Source organism: Tamandua tetradactyla, chromosome 22 (assembly GCF_023851605.1).
Source record: "Tamandua tetradactyla isolate mTamTet1 chromosome 22, mTamTet1.pri, whole genome shotgun sequence".
In the NCBI taxonomy this organism is placed as follows: Eukaryota; Metazoa; Chordata; class Mammalia; order Pilosa; family Myrmecophagidae; genus Tamandua; species Tamandua tetradactyla.
Genome location: NC_135348.1, coordinates 40,447,324 through 40,467,878, shown reverse-complemented (window position 1 = coordinate 40,467,878; position 20,555 = coordinate 40,447,324). Strand labels below are relative to the sequence as shown.

General features: G+C 36.7%; 1 protein-coding gene and 1 pseudogene across 1 annotated transcript in view; one reads left to right on the top strand and one right to left on the bottom strand.

Annotated features, from left to right (window-relative positions):
- The window catches only part of ABHD18 (abhydrolase domain containing 18), a 133,710-nt gene that overhangs the window by 46,749 nt on the left and 66,406 nt on the right, over window positions 1–20,555 (top strand). The window contains exon 5 of the mRNA XM_077140067.1: window positions 8,375–8,475. Coding sequence (XP_076996182.1) covers window positions 8,375–8,475 — 101 coding nt within the window. The remainder of the gene's footprint in view (window positions 1–8,374; window positions 8,476–20,555) is intronic.
- LOC143665943 (adenylate kinase isoenzyme 6-like) lies at window positions 1,018–8,052 on the bottom strand (annotated as a pseudogene).

Sequence of the window (20,555 nt, the reverse complement as noted above, 5' to 3'; positions counted from 1 at the left end):
TTTGGAAGCTTCAACCAGCTCTCCTGACCTTCCCCCTTTTTATCTATAGATAGCCTGTACACTGTTTGCTAAAAAAAGGTAAAGTTATAAGCATTTTTTTAAAACACTGCTGTTTTTCTGCAAATCTGTTATACTTGAGTGTTTATAACTCCATGTTATGTTTTTACATAATGTTTCTGTGGCAATGTTTGCATTTTCAAAAGTCAACTAGAGAATTTCTGTGTATTTTTCAGAGTTTTGTAATATTGAAATCTGTGAAATAACAGGCTAGATTCTCTCACCGTGAATCAAGGACTTCCCTGGGACTTTAGTGGGAGCATCTGAGGGGAGAGGGGAGCTTTGCAGGAGGCATGTCTAGGCTTGAATATTGAGCCTGATTTTCTCATTAAGTTAGGGGGATCTTTCTACATCTTCATCTATGAAATAAAAGCAGTCTTATATGAGAAACACCAAGAAGAATTCACCAGTGCAGCTGACTTTGGGTTGGGTAGAGAATGTACCTCACAAAATCCTAGATTTCATACCTCTTAAAACATGGCCTTTACTGGTGGGGGGGAGGCGGGGGGAGGCATGGAGAAGAAGGATATCTAAAAAAAGAAGTTTCCTGAATAGCAATTTTTTAAACCATGAAATCAGCTTTAAAGATAAGTATTAGTTTTCAAGACTCAAATGCAAAAATAAATTATTAAACAGCTTATTACCAGGTAATCCATACTCTGTTCTACATGCCTTAGGTATGAGATTAATAAAGGCACCATTGTTTATTATTAGACTGAGAAATTCCTCTTAGCTCAGGCCAAAAATTCCTCTGCCATGCCAGACGGCTAGGATGTTCACACATCTGCATCAACAGTGGGTCATTTGAATGTTCAGATAAACAAGTAGGACCTGATAAATACTCTGGTGAGGGGTCTTTCATCTTCATTTTGGTGATGGAAAAAGGGTATTTGATAGATGCTTTAGAGGAAAAGGGGATTTGATAAAAGCTTTAGTGTCACTTAAAACAGTCTGTCAAAGCTAATAGTTGGCTTGAACGCCGTATCTGTCAAAGCTAATAATTGGCCCATAGTTTGCTTGAACGCCGTATCTAACAGGGCAGCCAAAGAATTTTAAATTCTATTCTGTTAACTACTAGCAATGTGATTTTGTAGTATGTGCTTTACATTTTTCATGCATATATAGGCTTTATAATTACATAATAATTATGACAAATGCCTTATTTATAACCCACCTTTAGTAAGACAAATCGCTTAGTTGTAGTTATGAGTTTTTCCCTTCTATTTAGTTTATTTTTTTGTAGTGAAAACAAAACCAGTCATTTGATTGCACCATTTCTCTGTTTAAAAAATTTTCCTGTATTTAAAAAAAAAACATGAATATGTGACAGACTAGATCGAATATTTTAATATAATAACAGTAAACACTAAACATGAATGACGTATAGATTTTTATTTGATATTTTTAAAATGCTGTTTGTACACCAATTGAGTGTTTATAACAACAGTATTCAGGTATATTTGGGAACATATAGGTAGTACATGCCTTAATTCAAGAAAGCATATAGGGCTGTTTTTTTTCTAGGCCTCATTTTGTACCTTTTAGGCTTACGAAGAATAAAGCAAATCATTCATTACATTACAGAGGAACTAAGGGGGAGTATTCTGGTTGGAGAATCAGTAGATGAGAGGAGTTATCAGCAAACAATTGTTAAATAACGCCAAGGAAATTTTATAAGATAAAGTGAATTGCTAAGAAAATGGTAGACAGAAAATGCTGTAAAATTAGAGCAGATGAAAGCCTGCATTTGAAATTTTTTTTTAAGCAACCACAATGTTTTTCTGTAAAATAGTTCTAGTTTTATACTAGATACTTTGAGATATTGTTGGAAAGGGAAATACAAGTGAGTGGGCTTCATCCACGTCTCTCACGTCTCCTCAAAGTAATTCCACTTTGATTTCTTTTATAACTTTAGAAGATTTCATTTTTCAAAAGAGTTCCACTACGAAAAACAAAGTTTTAAAAATTGTAAACCTCCTCTAAACTATATAGCTGCCTTTTCTGTATCTTCTAGGTTTTCTTCCTACCCTTAAATTTTGTTATGTATTTTTACTTTCTACATACTTTTTATTAAAAAATTATAGACTTAAATATGCAAAAATTTTTTTAAGCATACCAAGTAAAATTCAAAAGTCTCCTTTAATCTATATCACTTTAAACCAACAAATTCCATTTTGCTCCTTGGGGGAATGTTCTAGTTTGCTAGCTGCTGGAATGTGATATACCAGAAATGGAATGGCTTGTAAAAAGGGGAATTTAATAAATTGCTAGTTTACAGTTCTAAGGCCAAGAAAATGTCCCAATTAAAACAAGTCTATAGAAATGTCCAATCAGAGGCATCCAGGGAAAGATACCTTGATTCAGAAAGGCTGGTGAAGTGCAGGGTTTCTCTCTCCAGTGAGAAGGCAGGTGGCGAACACAGTCACAGTTTCTCTCTTGGCTGAAAGGGCACATGGCGAGCACGGCATCATCTGCTAGCTTTCTCTCCTAGCTTCCTGTTTCATGAAGCTCCCTGGGAGGTGTTTTCCTTCTTCATCTCTAAAGGTCACTGGCTTATGGGCTCTCTGCTTCTTGTGGCTGTGCCATACTTCTCTGCTCTTTCTGAATCTCTCATTCTCCAAAATGTTTCCTCTTTTATAAGATTCCAGTAAACCAATCAAGACCCACCCGAATGGGCAGAGGCATGTATCTACCCAATCCAGTTTAACAGCCACCCTTGATTGAGTCACATCTCCAGGGAGATGATCTAATTGCAGTTTCAAACATACAGTACTGAATAGGGATTAGAACAAGTGGCTGCCTTTACAAAATGGAATTAGGATTAAAACATGGCTTTTCTAGGGTATACATCCTTTCAAACCAGCACAGGGAATTATGGTAAACATTTTGGTTTTGTCCTTTCAGCTTCCTCTCCCCCCTTCCTTGATTTTTTTTTTTATTTGAGATATAATTCACTTACTATAAAATTTACCCTTTTGTCAAAAAGTATTGACAAAGTCCCTTGAGGAATGGGATAAAATTTGGAACTATTAAACTTTACCATTGGGGAATCCCCTGATATTGTATCAAACATTAGGGATACCCTAATCAATAGGACAAGCCCTTGATCTTTTTTTTTTTTTCCCTGCAAGTACTCAGATTCATTAGATCCCAAATGGAGTTTTTGTTCTTTCTTTGAGATTCGTATCACAAATAATGGCCTCACCACGTATTATTCAAGTCTTCCAATTTAGAGTGGAGGAGTAAGGCAGGACCCTCATTTTTTCTTGTTTCCATATACCAGACACTGAATTCTGATGTCTCATCCTAAACATTCCTTAAAAACCTTCTGCTGTGGTATTTTATTATTATTTATTTATTATTTTTTCTTTTAGTATTTTTATTTTGTTTTGTTTTTACAAAGGGGATTTATTAAGTTACAGGCTTATAGTTCTAAAGCCATGAACATGTCCAAGTGAAGGAAGGCATCAACAAGAGGATTCTTCACTCAAGAAAGGCCAGTCATGTCCAGAGATTCTCTGTCACATGGGAAGGCACTTGGTGACATCTTCTGTCTTTCTCTCTTGGCTTCTGGCTTCAAATAGTTTTCTCAGCAACTATTTCTCAGCAACTGGAGATGCAGAATGAAACCTGGGGCAGTTTTGTTCTGCATCTCCAAACATCTGTGTCTAGGCGTCTGCTCTCTGCATCAGCTCTCAGCTCTTTCTCTCTCCATGAGCTCCTTTGTGAACTCTTATAAACTAATTAAGACCCTCCTTGAATGGGTGCAGTCACATCTCCATGGACACAACATAATCAAAAGATCCCCACCTTATGATAAGCCTGTCCCCACAGAGAACCATACTGGAAATTGGAAAATTAAATAAATGTCTCATACTGAATGCTGAGATCTCCTACCCCCAATATACAAACATTCTTGACGTACAAACATTTTTGACATTGTTACAATCTATGGCTCACAATATCATCTCATAGTTGCATATTCATCACCATGATCTTTTTTTTTTTTGAACATTTGCATTTCTCCAGCAAAAGAAATAAAAAAGAAAAAAGAAAAACTCATACACGCTATACCCCTTACCCCTCCTTCTCATTGACCACTACAATTTCAATCTACTCAACTTATTTTAACCTTTATTCCCCCTATTATTTATTTCTTATCCATAGTTTTACCCATCTGTCCATAACACAGATAAAAGGAGCATCATACACAAGGTTTCCATAATCATAGTCACATTGCAAAAACTATATCATTATACAATCATTTTCAAGAAACATGGCTACTGAAACACAGTTCTACAGTTTCAGTTACTTTTCTCTAGCCATTCTAATATATCATAGACTAAAAAGGGGATATTTATATAATACGTAAATATCCCCAAGAATAACCTCTAGGATAACTTCTCAACTCTGAAATTTCTTAACCATTGACACTTTATTTTGTCTCATTTCTCTCTTCCCCCTTTTGGTCAAGAAGGTTTTCTCAGTCCCTTGATGCCAAGTTCCATCTCATCCTAGTATTTCTGTCCCACATTGCCAGGGAAATTTACACTCCTGGGAGTCATGTCTGATGTGGAGGGCAGTTAGTTTGCTTACCATATCGACTGAGAGGGAGAGAGGCCACATCTGAGTAACAGAAGAGGTTCTTTGGGGTGACTCTTAGGCCTAATTTTAAGTAGGTTTAGCTTATCCTCTGCAGAGATGAGTTTCATAGGGGTAAACCCTCAGGACTGAGAACTCACAGGCCCTTTATCTTGAGGCTTATTACTCTTGTGAAGCTTATGTAGATAGCAGAGAAACTTGGCCTACCAAATGTAGACTGAAGAGTTGATTCTGGAGGACCTCTTTTGTTGCTCAGATGTGGGGGGAAAAGTTTAAAAAAAAAAAAAAGATTAGGAATCATTGTGAAGTTCTGTATCTTAACTGGTGGAGGGTTCAGGAATCTGCACAGATGATGAATTTGTATAGAATATAATACACACATTAAAAAAACACCCATTTAAAGTGCACATACTTCTGATTTTTAAAGCATATTCTCAGGGTGTACAACCATCATTATCATCTAATTTCTCACTATTTTCATTTCTCCCTCAGAAAAACCTCAGACTCATTAGCTGTCACTCCTGATTTCCTTTTCCCTTTAGCCCCTGGCAACCATTGATCTTACTTTCATTTCATATAAATGGAATCATACAATATCTGTTCTTTAGTGTATGGCGTCTTTCACTTAGCATAATGTTTTCAAGATTCATACATGTTGTAGCATGTATCAGTTCTTCATTACTTTTTTCTTGTATCTTTAGCCTAAAGTTTTATTTTAAGAGATCATCTTCATTTTCCTCTGTAATAAACTTAACAGGTATCTACCCATTTGGTCAGATTTATTTATTCTTTAGCAGTTTAAACATGAAATGATTTTTCAATCTTTAATAGTGTTTTAGTCATTAAATATGAAATTAAATTTTCTCATGTATTTAAAAAAATCCCAGGAATAAACTTTTATACTATCTACCTGCTAGTCTTATAACACATTTTTTTTTTTTGCAGGGGTGGTGGTGAATGGCCCAGGAATCCAACCTGGGTCTCCTGCATGGCAGGCAAGCATTCTACCCCTGAACCACCCATTGCAACACAGTTTTCATACAGAAGTTTTACTGATACTTGGATAATTTCTATGATGTAGAGGGAAAAAATTATCAATAATAGTGAGTGAAATGTAGCCAGTCTTCTAAGTCTGGAGCTATGATCTTTGATCCATTGTTCAATCCATTTCAATAACTGATTTATATTATTCTCTAGCTCTTTTGTATTATTACTGGGCAGCTGATATACTGTTTCTTCACTGTAAGATGCTATGACTTCATAAAAAACTTGAAAAATTTCACACTGAATATTATCTTGTTGTTTATTCTCACTGTAATCCCTTGCTTCAATTCTTTTGTACAATATATTATTGTCTGTTCTCAGCACAAAAACGATATAAAACCAGCGTTCAGTGAAGAAATCACAACCAATGGAGTCAACAATAACTTCATCTTCTTTCATTTGGTTTTCTAACTCATCAACCACTATATGTTCGTCTAAAATGGGACAATCCTATTCTTCGACATAGCCATCATGTACTTGTCCTTCTTTAGCTAAATCACCCACATTAATGTATTTCCATCCTTATCTTGAGGCAGGTTCTTTGCCTAGTTTGTTTTTTCCAGCCCCTGGTGTTTGGTGAGGAGGATATTCAGCCACGGAATGATCCTCACCCCAATGGCTTCGAGTGCCCAGGCTAGCGTACCCCATGGGCAACAGGGAGGAGCCTCTTCATTGCTTTTTTATCATCACAATTGACTTTTTTTTTCTTTTTTGAGAAAAATAACATATATATTTTAAAAAAGCAATAAATTGCAAAGCACAGTGCAATAATTAGTTGTAAAACTCATTACTTTTTAATGACTGAATAATATGCCATTGTATTATATACACATTTTATCTTTCGGCTGATAGTCATTTGGGTTGTTTCCACTTTTGACTATTAGGAATGATGCTGCTATGAACATTCACATACAGGTGTTTTAAGTGGACATAAAATGTTTTCAGTTCTTTGGGGTAAATATCTAGGGGTGGAACTGCTGTGTATATGGTAACAGTGCTTAACTTTCTGACAAACTACTAAACTGGTTTGCAAAGAGACTGCACCATATTGCATTCCCATTAGCAGTGTGAATGAGTTCCAGTTTTTCCATTCTTACCAAAACTTGTTTTTGTCTTAGCCATCTAATGAATGTAAGATGGTATTTCTTTGTGGTTTTGATTTGCATTTCCTTAACGACAAATGATATTAGGCCTCTTTTCATATGCTTATTTATTGGTCATTTGTATATCTTCTTTGGAGAAATGTCCAGATCCTTTGGACGTTTTTGAATTGGGGTATTCGTTATTTTATTTTTTAGTTATATCTTGCTTGATTTTTAAATTTATATTATGTATAATATGATGTGTGGTGTAAAATTGTTTTTTCTTACCAAATTGTCATCTATCTGAACATTACTCGTTAAATCATTATCCCCTTTCACATTAATTTGTGCTACCTTCTTTATCAAATAATTTACTCTTCTAAAATATACAAGAAAAAAACTTAAGAGCTATTCTAAGAGGGGTGCAGGGTGGTTTAGTGGTGGAATGCTCGCCTTACATGCAGAGGACCCTGGTTCAATTCCCGTACCATTCACCCAAAAAAACTATTCTAAGAGGCATAAAAGTGACTAAAATCTAGACATTTCTTGGATTAAAAATTTAATATTATATAATAGTAAATATCTTTAGGCATAGTTTAAGTACAATACAATCCAGTTAAAATATTCAATTAAAATTTGATAAAAAGGTATTTGGAAAATTATTTGGGAAAATACATGATAGTAAAATCAGATCAGAAATATTCTTTAAAAATAAAGAATATTAAAAGACTAGTTTAGCCACATATCAATGGGTTTTATAATGCTGCAGTTATCAACATAGCATGATATTGGTACAGAAATAAAAGACAAGCTATTAAAACTAAATACAGGATAGAAATAACTTGCAGACATTCATGGAAATTTAGTATATGTTAAAGGTAGTATTTTAAGTCACTTGCAAAAGTAGATTATTCAATGGTATTGGCATGAATGGCTAGTAATACATGTTTTTAAAAATTAGGTATATTCAGCATCAACAGATACGGTATTTTGTTTGTTTATTGTTATAATAAAAATAGCTGGTACTTCATTACTAATTTTTTGTTATTGACCCCAAATAGATTTTTTCATGTTAAAAAAAAAATAGCTGTTTGAAGGGAAGCTAAATATAGGTATTGGATATTGTTAGTAAATCCCTTTTCCATATATGCAAATATCTCATTTTTCCTTGTTTAATCTGTTGTGATTTAGTACATCAATGGATTGGCTGATATAGAGCCATTCTAACATACCTGATATCAACTCTTACTTGATTGTGGTAAATCATTCTTACCGTTTGTTTGTAAGTAGTTATATTTATTATTTTTATATTTTTGAACAATGTTTCATTATTTTGATCGGTGTTTTATTTGAGTTATTGCATCTCTGTGTATAAGAATGTGATTTATTTATCATTTATTTTCTCATTGAGGCCATCAGCTATGTGTGGGGAGGAGCCATGTCTTTAAAAAGCGCAACAAGGAAAAGAAGAATATGCAGTAGGCAATGAAAACGTTTTTATAATCAAATAGAATTTATTTAAATGACGTCTGTGGTAGACCACGTTCTCTTGGACTACTTGTATACATCTTGGTTTGCTTTGCTTTTAGGTTGAAGAGGAGTCGGACTGTAGGATCTTAGATGGACACTTCGTTTCCCCAATGGCCCACTACGTGCCTGATATCATGCCAGTCGAATCTGTTATTGCAAGGTAAGAATTTTTGTTCGGAAAGTTAATTAAAGCAGCTATATATGTTTATTTTAAGTTATAATATATGTGATGTATTTCATATTACTTAGCAGTAATAAGACAGGTCTAAATTATTGAAAAGGTTGAACTGCAAGCTATTTTAATTCTTCTAACAGGGTGTTCATTGAAGTGTTGTTTATAATTGCAGAAACATGCAATGCCTAAATGTTTAACAATAGGGGATTGGTTAATTTTCTCTATCTGAATACTATTATTGATGTGGAAATATGGTTACAATATATGAAGAGTTTAAGAAGTTATTACATTGGGTAGATTGAAATCCTAGTGATCAGTGAGAAGGAGGGATAATGGGTATGGGATGTATGAGGTTTTTTTTTCTTTTTGTTTCTTTTTCTGGAGTAATGCAAATGTTCTAAAAATGATCATGGTGATGAGTACACAATTATGTCATGATATTGTGAACCATTGATTATATACTTTGATGGATTGTATGTGTGTGAAGATATCTCAATAAAAATATTTTTTAAATTTTTACAAAGATATTACAAAAGATTGTTTAGTTCCATTTTTGTAAACACACAAGTATGCACACATATACAAACACAGAGAAAACTTTCCAAAGAATAGATATGAACGTGCCAACCCTGATTATCTCTGATGGAGATGTCCTTTAAGACATGAATAGATAAAATGTGTATATTTACAGTGGAATTCATTCAGCCTTAAAAATGAAAGACATTCTGAGACTTGCTACTACATGAATGATCATATTGGGTGAAATAAGTCAGATGCAAGAGACTGATATTGTATGATTCCACTTATATGAAATAGTTAGGATATGTATATCATAGAAACAGAGTATGTAAATCATAGCAACAGAAAGTGGACTCCGTGTTCGGGAGAACGAGGGAAATTAGGGGATAATGCGTAATAGGTGTGGGGATGGGAGTGCTCTGGTGATGGACGGCAGTGAGAAGTACGCAGCATTGTGAAGGAGATTGATCCCGCCGAAGCGTATGCTCCTGGGTGAATGAGGTCGGAAAACTCATGTAGTATGAACATTTGTCCACAATTTAAAGAGAGAGAGAAAGACTGAAGAGACAATACTAACTAAACATAGTACATGGTCCTAGACTAGATCTAATAACGAATGAGAAACTTCCCAAAAGGACATTATCGGGACATACAGAAAAGTTAGAATATACACTGTAAGCTTTTTATCAATGTTAAATTTCCTGATCTTGATAACTGTACTTAAAGGTAGTTACGTAAGTGATTATCCTTGTTCTTAGGAAAAGTACGTGTAAATAGTAAGTGTTCAAGGAGTATGATGTGTATAACTTACTCTTAGATGTTTAGGAAATAAACACAGCAAATTTGGCAAAATGTTAAAAGTTGGTGGATCTGGGTTTCTCTATATAGGTTTGGTATTATTTCTGCAATTGTCCTATAAACTTGAAATTATTTTAAATTAAAAAGCTCATTAAAAATAAAACTTTCATTAATGGTGATGCTTATATGTATGTGTGAAAAATTCCTCAATCAAAAAGGCATTATTTTGTAATGGAAATACTTAAACTTTTTTGTGAGTGAACTGGAATCCTGAATTATTCAACCTGTAAAATTTAAACTAGCAGAATAGCAGTTTGATAGATCTGATTTTTAACTGTTGTAGGCAGATGTCTATTATTTTATCCCTAAGGTATTATGTTCAATTTGCATTTTTTCTATTAATTAAAAACCAAAGGCAAGCAGTATTTTATAGTGGAAAGAACAAGGACTTTGAATTCAACATGTATGGAACTGAACCCTGCTTCACTATTTATTCTTGAGAATTTTGGTCAGTTTCTTAATCTTTGACTCAGACTTTATAAAATAGGAATGATGGTACTTATTTCATATTGGTATGAAAATAAATAAATAAGAAATGAAGATAGTGTGCAATGAATATAAAGAGCATTAAATACTTAGCTTTTCTCTTAGATGCAGTCTTGGGGTGGGTGGTGCTTAGTGAATGGACGGGAGTAAAGCCCAGGTCTCCAATATGGCGGGGAAGCATTCTACCACCGAGCCACCAAACACTGAGTATTGGCATCTTTTAAATATTTGCCATTAAAAATTTATTCTTGTAATATATATACAGCCCATTTTGACCATTTTCAGATATACAATTTAGTAGTTTTATTTATATGTACAATGTTATATGGCCATTACAAGCATCCATCACCAAAACTTTTACATCACTCTAAACAGAAACTCTGAACCATTAACTCCTTCTTTCCTGCCCCTCAGCCCAACCCCTGGTAACCTAATTTTTAATTCCCAATTCTAAATTGTATATTTTATTTATTTCATATAATGAGATCATATAATATTTGTCTTTATGTCTGGCTTATTTCAGTAAACATAATGTCTTCAAAATTCATCTACCATGTAGTGTGTATCAGTGCTTCATTTCTCTTTATGGCTGAATAATAACTCTACTTTATGTATATATTGCATTTGGTTTAATAATTCATCTGTTGAGGGGCACATGGGTTTACATCTTTTGAGAATTATGAATAATGTCACTGTCAACATTGGAATGTGAATATCTGTTCAAGTCCCTTGTTTAAGTTCTTTTCGGTGTATGCCCCAAAGTGCTGGGTCTTATGAGAATTCTATACTTAACTTTCTGAGGAAGTGCTAAACTCTTTTCCAGAGTGGCCACACCATTTCATATTCCCATTGACAATGTACAAGTTGTTCCTATTTCCCCACATCCTTGCCAGCAATTTTTATTTTCCATTTTTTAAATAGTAGCTGCTCTAATAGGGTGAAGTAGTATCTCATTGTGGCTTTAATGTGCATTCCCTGGATATAATCATGTTGGGCATCTTTTCTTGTGCCTATCATCCATTTGCAATCTTCTTTGGAGAAATGTCTGTTCAATTTTTAATGTCTATTCAAAACTTATTTCAGTGTCTGGGCCAATTTTTGATTAGGTGTTTAGTCTTTTTGTTCTTGAGTTATAGGAATTCTTTATATATTCTGGACATTAAACCCTTATCAGATTATGGCTTCCAAATATTTCCTCCCGTTCTCTAGTTGTCCTTTCACTTTCTTTGTTATGTCCTGTCACACACAAAAGTTTTAATTTTGATGAAGTCCAGTTTACCTATTTTTTTTCTCATGTTGTTGCCTATGCTTGTGGCGTAGAGTCTAAGAAACCCTTAGTTTCTTACAATAGTCCCAAAGATGTTTCCATACTTTTTCATCTAGGAGTTTTATATTTTTAGTTCTTTTTTTTAGGTCTTTAAGCCATTTTGAGTTAATAATAAATTAAATATACATATAGTGTGAGATACAGATCCACTTTCTTGCATATAGATATCCAGTTTTCACTGCACCATTTATTGAAGGGACTATTTATTCCCCATTGAGTGGGCTTGGCATCTTTGTCAAAAATGAACTGGCCAGGCGGGCGGCTGAGGCGGACAGAGGAATTGTTCCCACTCCTGCTGTGTCTGCAAGGCAGAGCAAGGAGGAGCACGCCCAGGCCTAGGACTCCAGAGTGCCAGGGCAAAGGATGCCCTAATGGACACACATACAGGTCTGTTCTAGTTTGCTAGCTGCTGGAATGCAATATACCAGAAACGGAATGGCTTTTAAAAAGGGGAATTTAGACTTCCGGAGAAGATGGTGGCTTAGTAAGACGCGCGGGTCTTAGTTCCTCCTCCAGAAAAGCAACTAAAGAAACAGAAACAATACAAAACAGCTCCCAGAGCCACGACAGAGACCAAAAAGACAGCGTGCCCATTCTGGAACGGCTGAACGGGCAGGGAGAATCCACTGCGGTGAGATACCCGAGGGGCGTGTGTTTTCCCGGCCGGGGCAGCTGGTGACTGGGGTCCCCTCCACGCATGTGGCTCCCCGGTCTGACTGGGAACGTTGGATAGCGGGGCCCTCCCGCCACGCTTGGCGTCTCGGGCCAGCTGGGCAATTTGGACCGGCACTCCCCCAAGCCGCGGCAGCCGGCGAACACCCTCCACACACGGTTTCCCGGGCCGACTGCGAGATTCGGATTGGCAAGTTAAAGGAGCCACAGCATCTTTTACTGGTGGGCCCCGCAGACAGACAAGCGCCACGAGCGCCACCTACTGGGCAGGAAAAGAAAAACAGAGCCCAGAGATTTCACAGAAAAACCTTTCAACCAGCCGGGTCCCACACCCAGGGAAATCTGATCAGATGCCCAGACACCAGCAGAAAATAATGGATGATGCTCGGAAAATTGAAGATATGGCCCAGTCAAAGGAACAAACCAATAGTTCAAATGAGATACAGGAGCTGAGACAACTAATGCTGAATATACGAACAGAAATAGAAAAACTCTTCAAAAACCAAATCAATAAATTGAGGGAGGACATGAAGAAGACATGGGCTGAACAAAAAGAAGAAATAGAAAATCTGAAAAAACAAATCACAGAACTTATGGGAGTGAAGGACAAAGAAGAAAAAATGGAAAAAACAATGGATACCTACAATGGTAGATCTAAAGAGACAGAAGCTACAATTAGCGAACTGGAGGATGGAACATCTGAATTCCAAAAAGAAACAGAAACTATAGGGAAAAGAATGGAAAAACTTGAGCAGGGGATCAGGGAACTGAATGACAATATGAACCGCACAAATATACGTGTTGTGGGTGTCCCAGAAGGAGAAGAGAAAGGAAAAGGAGGAGAAAAACTAATGGAAGAAATTATCACTGAAAATTTCCCAACTCTTATGAAAGACCTAAATTTACAGATCCAACAAGTGCAGCACACCCCAAAGAGAATAGACCCAAATAGGCGTTCTCCAAGACACTTACTAGTTAGAATGTCAGAGGTCAAAGAGAAAGAGAGGATCTTGAAAGCAGCAAGAGAAAAACAATCTGTCACATACCAGGGAAACCCAATAAGACTATGTGTAGATTTCTCAGCAGAAACCATGGAAGCTAGAAGACAGTGGGATGATATATTTAAATTACTAAAAGAGAAAAACTGCCAACCACGACTTCTATATCCAGCAAAATTGTCCTTCAAAAATGAAGGAGAAATTAAAACATTTATAGACAAAAAGTCACTGAGAGAATTTGTGACCAAGAGACCAGCTCTGCAAGAAATACTAAAGGGAGCACTAGAGTCAGATACGAAAAGACAGAAGAGAGAGGTATGGAGTAAAGTGTAGAAAGAAGGAAAATCAGATATGATATATATAATACAAAAGCCAAAATGGTAGAGGAAAATATTATCCAAACAGTAATAACACTAAAAGTTAATGGACTGAATTTCCCAATCAAAAGACATAGAATGGCAGAATGGATTACGACCCAGCAATACCACTGCTAGGTATCTACTCAAAGGACTTAAGGGCAAAGACACAGACGGACATTTGCACACCAGTGTTTATAGCAGCATTGTTTACAGTTGCAAAGAGATGGAGATGGCCAAAGTGTCCGTTGACGAACGAGTGGCTAAGCAAACTGTGGTGTGTACCTACGATGGAATATTATGAAGCTTTAAGACAGACTAAACTTATGAAGCATGTAATAACATGGATGGACCTAGAGAACATTATGCTGAGTGAGTCTAGCCAAAAACTAAAGGACAAATACTGTATGATCCCACTGATGTGAACCGACATTCGAGAATCAACTTGGAATAGATCATTGGTAACAGAGACCAGCAGGAGTTAGAAACAGGGTAAGATAATGGGTAATTGGAGCTGAAGGGATACAGACTGTGCAACAGGACTAGATACAAAAACTCAAAAATGGACAGCACAATAATACCTAAGTGTAATGTAACTATGTTGGAACACTGAATGAAGCTGCACCTGAAATATCGTTTTTTGTTTGTTTGTTTGTTTGTATCTTTTGTTTTTCTTTTTCCTTTATATATATATATATATATATATATATATATATAAGTATTATTATCTTAATTCTCTTCTCTATATTAACATTCTATATCTTTTTCTGCTGTTTTGCTAGTTCTTTTCCTAAATCGATGCAAATGTACTAAGAAATGATGATCATACATCTATGTGATGATACTAAGAATTACTGAGTGCATGTGTAGAATGGAATGATTTCTAAATGTTGTGTTAGTTTCTTTTCTTTTTTTTGATTAATAAAAAAAAAATTTTTTTTAAAAAAATGAACTGGCCAAAATTTCAGTTATTCATGTGAACACCTGAGACTCGGAGTTAGATCTCTGATGTTATGAAAGTCAGCAGTACCCCAGCCAGTAACTGTTTCAAAAGTTGAAAAAGGGATCAGATTTTAACTGGAGATATGAAGGAAGTTGATCTGTATAGGATTAAGGCAGTTTAGAATACAGGATAAAGGATGATATCATCCATATTGTAGAATGTCAATTTCTCTATGAGACCAAAGGGAGAGATGTTTATTTGGTGCAAAATTTATATTTTGGGTAGTGCATTACCTAATTTAACTCATATGGTCAGTTTAGTTGAATACCATGGGTACATGGAATCTTGAATAGGGCATGAGATTTTGTTGATTTGTCCAGGTTAATGTGATGCCCCAATACATCAAAGAGTAATTTGAGCAGTGAATAAAGAAGTATTTATAAAGTCCCGGGAGGACTGGAGAGAAAGAAGGAAATAATTCTGCTTCTCCATTTGAAGAATTTCTGATATTCTCACAGGTGGTGGGGACAACCAGATCAATGGGCCAAACCCTCGGTCTTGGAGTTCACTCCTATGAAACTTATTCCTACAAAGAATAGGCCGAAAAAATTATGCCTAAGAGTTACCCCCAGAGAACATCTTTTATTGCTGAGATGTGCCTCTCTCTCTAAGCCATCGTGAAAGGTGAACTCACTGCCCTCCTCTCTAAGTGGGACATGACTCCCAGGGGTGTCATTCTTGCTGGTAGTGTGGGACAGAACTCACGGGATGCAGTGGGACCCAGCATTAAGGGATTAGGAAAGCCTTCTTGACCAAAAGGGAGAAGAGAGAAATGAGACAAAATAAAGTTCCAATGGCTGAGAGATTTCAAACAGAGTTGAAAAGTTATCCTGGAGGTTATTCTGATGCATTATATAGATATCCCTTTTTAGTTTTTATGCTTCGGAGTCACTGAATGGAAGTACCTAAAACTGTTGAGCTGTGTTCAGGTAGCCTTGGTTCTTGAAGACGATTGTATAACTTTATAGCTTGTACAATGTGACCATGTGATTTTGAAAACCTTGTGTCTGATTCTTCTTTTTCTAGGGTATGGGCAAATAAGTAAAACAAAATGAGGGGAAAATAAATTAAAAAGTGGGTAAAAAAAAATGAATCAGTTGAAATCCTAGTGGTCAGTGAGAGGGCACCACCACTGACCAAGTTGACACAAGAACCTGACCATGAAAGTCCACTCCTTGTCAACATGGCAGCTATACACATCACCTTAAACCATATTTAACCTCTAAATAGAAAACAATAACGAACACATTTTTTTCCTTGCCTAACCAAACTCAACTGTCTGTGTACAACCAGAACACATTTAAATAATCCATACTAGGGTGCAAGTCTTTGGGTAGTATTCACTCTTAAACTTGAACTTAAATACTATAACATGAACAAAATGGCTTATGTCGTATGATAAAGGGGATAAAATAAAGAGGAAAACAAACATATTTGATTTATGTATAAATACATAGATACCAATTACAAAGCAAGGAAGAAATATTCATACCATTACAGTCTTCGTTTCTGTAACTGATCGTGTGGTCGCAGTTCATATTTATCACTACCTTCTTTGACTACCCATTCCATGTTCTCTTTACCCTCAGCAAGCACTTGAGTTGTCTGTGGTTCTTTGCCTGATGGGGTTGCCCAAACCTTCATTCCTGAAGTTTCAGAGCCACTGGTAATCTTGTTTGGATTGGGTTGTTGGAGTTTTCCATTGATATTAATTACAGGGCACAGTAGTACTAAGAGATGCCCTAGGGAATCTCCTATATTCCAGGAAAACTTTTCTTTACCTCTGCTTTGTAGTTGCAGTCCTTTTTCCCCCCGATAGTCGGGGTCAGTCACCCCAGCCAATAAAGTCATCCCCTTCTTGGCTTGTTGATCCAGGGGTGTGAGTAGCTCAAAGTGGTAGTCTTAGATTCTGGTTCAATGGAATCATTGTTGTTTCTCCTAGTGAAAGCACTCTCCTTCTGGAACTAAAATCTGTAGACCAGCAGAGCTCAAGATCGCAGGGACAAGAAGCAAAAATTTTCCTAGTAGAGAACTGTGGGTAATGAGTGGTACCACTCCCATTTCCACCCCTTGGTTCTAGGACCCATGCATCTTGCCTTTGGGAAAAACAGCACCATACAGTTACAGTGGACGCTGATTCAAAGCCTGCACAGCCTCCTTGAGAATATCACCTTCAAGGATACCCCAGAAAGGGGTTGTAGTGCTGCAGTTGTCCGCTTTTGGGTGGTAGCTGCATGTCGTGCAGAACCATCTGTAAACCAGGCTGAAGTTTTCCATTCCTTAGTCAGTTCACAGTAATAAACTCCCCAGGAGACCATAGCTCTGGTCTGGGAAAGAGAAGGTAATGTGGCAGAAATGGAAGCTGTGGGCATTTGGGCCACTTCCTCATGTAACATACTTGTACCTTCAGGACCTGCTCTGGCCCTATCTCGTATATACCATTTCCATTTTATGATGGAGTGCTGCTGTGCACGCCCAACTTTATAGCTTGATGGGTCAGACAGCACCCAGCTCATGATAGACAGCTCAGGTCTCATGGTAACTTGGTGGCCCATGGTTAAGTGTTGAGTCTCTACTAAGGCCCAGTAGTAGGCCAAAAACTATTTCTCAAAAGGAGAGTAGTTACCTGCAGCAGATGGTAAGGCTTTGCTCAAAAATCCTAGCGGTCTACATTGTGATTCTACTATAATGGCCTGCCAAAGGCTCCAGGCAGCATCCCTATTTGCCACTGACACTTCCAGCACCATTGTATCTGCTGAATCATGTAGTCCAAGTGGCAGAGCAGCTTGTACAGCAGCCTGGACCTGTCGCAAGGCCTCTTCTTGTTCAGGTCCCCACTCAAAATTAGCTGCTTTTCTGGTTATTCGATGAATAGGCTAGAGTAGCACACCCAGATGAGGAATATGTTGCCAAAATCTAAAGAGAACAACTGAGCGTTGTGCCTCTTTTTTGGTCATAGGACGGGCCAGATGCAGCAAATTATCCTTCACTTTAGAAGGAATATCGACATGCCACACACCACTGGACACCTAGAAATTTCACTGAGGTGGAAGGCCCTTATTTTTGTTGGATTTATCTCCCATCCTCTGACATACAAATGCCTTACCAGTAAGTACTTTCTGCTTCTTGCTCACTAGGTCCAATCAACATGATATCATCAATATAATGGACCAGTGTGATGTCTTGTGGAAGGGAGAAACGATCAAGATTCCTGCAGACAAGATTATGACATAGGGCTTGTGCTGGTTTGGAAGGATGTTATGTCCCCTAGAAAAGCCATGTTTTAATCTAAATCCCATTTCATAAAGGCAGAATAATCCCTATGAAGCTGTAATCAGATCATCTCCCTGGAGATGTGGTTTAATCAAGAGTGGTTATTAAACTGGATTAGGTGACTACATGTCTCCACCCATTTGGGTGGGTCTTTAAGTTTCTGGAATCCTATAAAAGAGGAAATATTTTAGAGATTCAGAGAGAGCAGAAAAGAATGACATAGCCACGAGAAGCAGAGAGTCCACAGCCAGTGACCTTTGGAGATGAAGAAGGAACATGTGTCCCGGGGAGCTTCATGAAACAGGTGGCCAGGAGAAGAAGCTAGCAGATGACACCGTGCTCGCCATGTGCCCTTCCAGATGAGAGAGGAACCCTGACCGCATTCACCATGTGCCTTTCCAGATGAGAGAGAAACTCTGACTGTGTTTGCCATGTGCCTTCTCAGATGAGAAAGAAGCCCTGAACTTCATTGGCCTTCTTTTTTTCAATTGCCTCTTTCTTTTTTTTTTAACTTTTTTATTAATTTAAAAAAAAATTACAGAGAAACACAAACATTCCCAATATGTGATCCTTCCATTCTACATATATAATCAGTAATTCACAATATCATCACATAGCTGCAGATTCATCATCCCAATCATTTCTTAGAACATTTGCATCAATTCAGAAAAAGAAACAAAAAGAAAACAGAAAAAGTAAAACAAAAACAGAAAAAAAAAACCGTACACATCATACCCCTTACTCCTCCCTTTCACTGATCACTAGCATTTCAAACTAAATTTATTTTAACATTTGTTCCCCCTATTATTTATTTATTTTTTTTAAACTTTTTTTATTAATTAAAAAAAATTAACAAACAAAACATTTAGATACCATTCCATTCTACATCTACAATCAGTAATTCTTAGTATCATCACATAGTTGCATATTCATCATTTCTTAGTACATTTGCATCGATTTAGAAAAAGAAATAAAAAGACAACAGAAAAAGAAATGATAATAGAGAAAAAACAGAGTATACATACCATACCCCTTACACCTCGCTTTCATTTACCACTAGTATTTCAAACTGAATTTATTTTAACATTTGTTCCCCTATTATATGTTCTACTCTTCTGTTGATATAGTTGCTAAAAGGAGCATCAGATATAAGGTTTTCACATTCACAGAGTCTCATTGTGAAAGCTATATCATTGTTCAATCATCATCAAGAAACATGGCTACTGGAACACAGCACTACATTTTCAGGCAATTCCCTCCAGCCTCTCCACTACATCTTGAACAACAAGGTGATATCTACTTAATGCGTAAGAATAACCTCCAGGATAACCTATTGACTCTGTTTGGAATCTCTCAGCCATTGACACTTTGTCTCATTTTACTATTCCCCCTTTTGGTCGAGAAGTTTCTCTCAATCCCTTGATGTTAATTCTCAGCTCATTCTAGGGTTTTTCTCAGTCCCTTGATGCTGAGTCTCAGCTCATTCCAGGATCTCTGTCCCACGTTGCCAGGAAGGTCCACACCCCTGGGAGTCATGTCCCACGCAGAGAGGGGGAGGGTGGTGAGACTGCTCGTTGTGTTGGCTGGAGAGAGGAGCAACAAAAGAGACTCTCTTGGGGGTGACTCTTAGGCCTAAATTTTAAGTAGACTTGACCTGTCCTTTGTGGGGTTAAGTTTCATGTGAATAAACCCCAAGCCTGGGGGCTCAGCCTATAGCTTTGGTTGTCCACACCGTTTTTGGTGAATTAGAGCTTGTGAGAGGGATATAGACAGGAATAAAGGAATTGAAGTCAAAAGTACTAGCAGAGGAACAATGGTAAAAAGCTACATGTTTACTCAGGCTGGGAGCAGTACTTATCTAAAACCCTTTATGAGAGTAATGTGACATGGTGTATAAGTTCAAAGAACTAAATTTTATTTATTCAAATGGATAGCAAACTTTTAATTTTCTAATTGAGCTGGACTTAAGCCAAAAGTCAACACTGTCTTTTTTGTACTCTCTGGAGATCGGGAAATATGATGAAAAAGTATTGAAGACTTAAATCTCAAAAGACAACTCAGAATCAGTAAAAAGAGGGTAAAGGAGATCTTTAAGAGTGGGGAGTAAGCAATAACTCATTTCATGTGATTGAATGTAGAGTTTCCTTAAATCTCAGCCTTTCTCAGTGTGTCTTTTTTGCTACCCAAGTCCGCCTTTTGAGATTTGCAGTTTGAAGTTTGAAGAGTGCTATTTTCACCCTTGCTAAACGAAACAACTAATTAAGAGAAGCAGTGAACCATCTGGCAGCAGTAGACACCTGTGGTGTTAGTAAAACATACATAACCATAGCATTTTGTCTGTTTTACTAGAGAAAAAACCCACTCATTTCTCTTGTTAGCTCTCTTTCTTAATCTTAAAAGGGCCAATTCATCAAAAAGACCTAACAGTCCTAAATGTTTTGTACTAAAAACAGCTTCAAACATGAAAAAAAAAAAAAAAAAACCTGGAGGTAACCACTTATAACTAATAGCTTACAATTTTTCTAGTACTTACTACAACTTTGGAAATATATATTACTTCTTCCTCTAGTTCT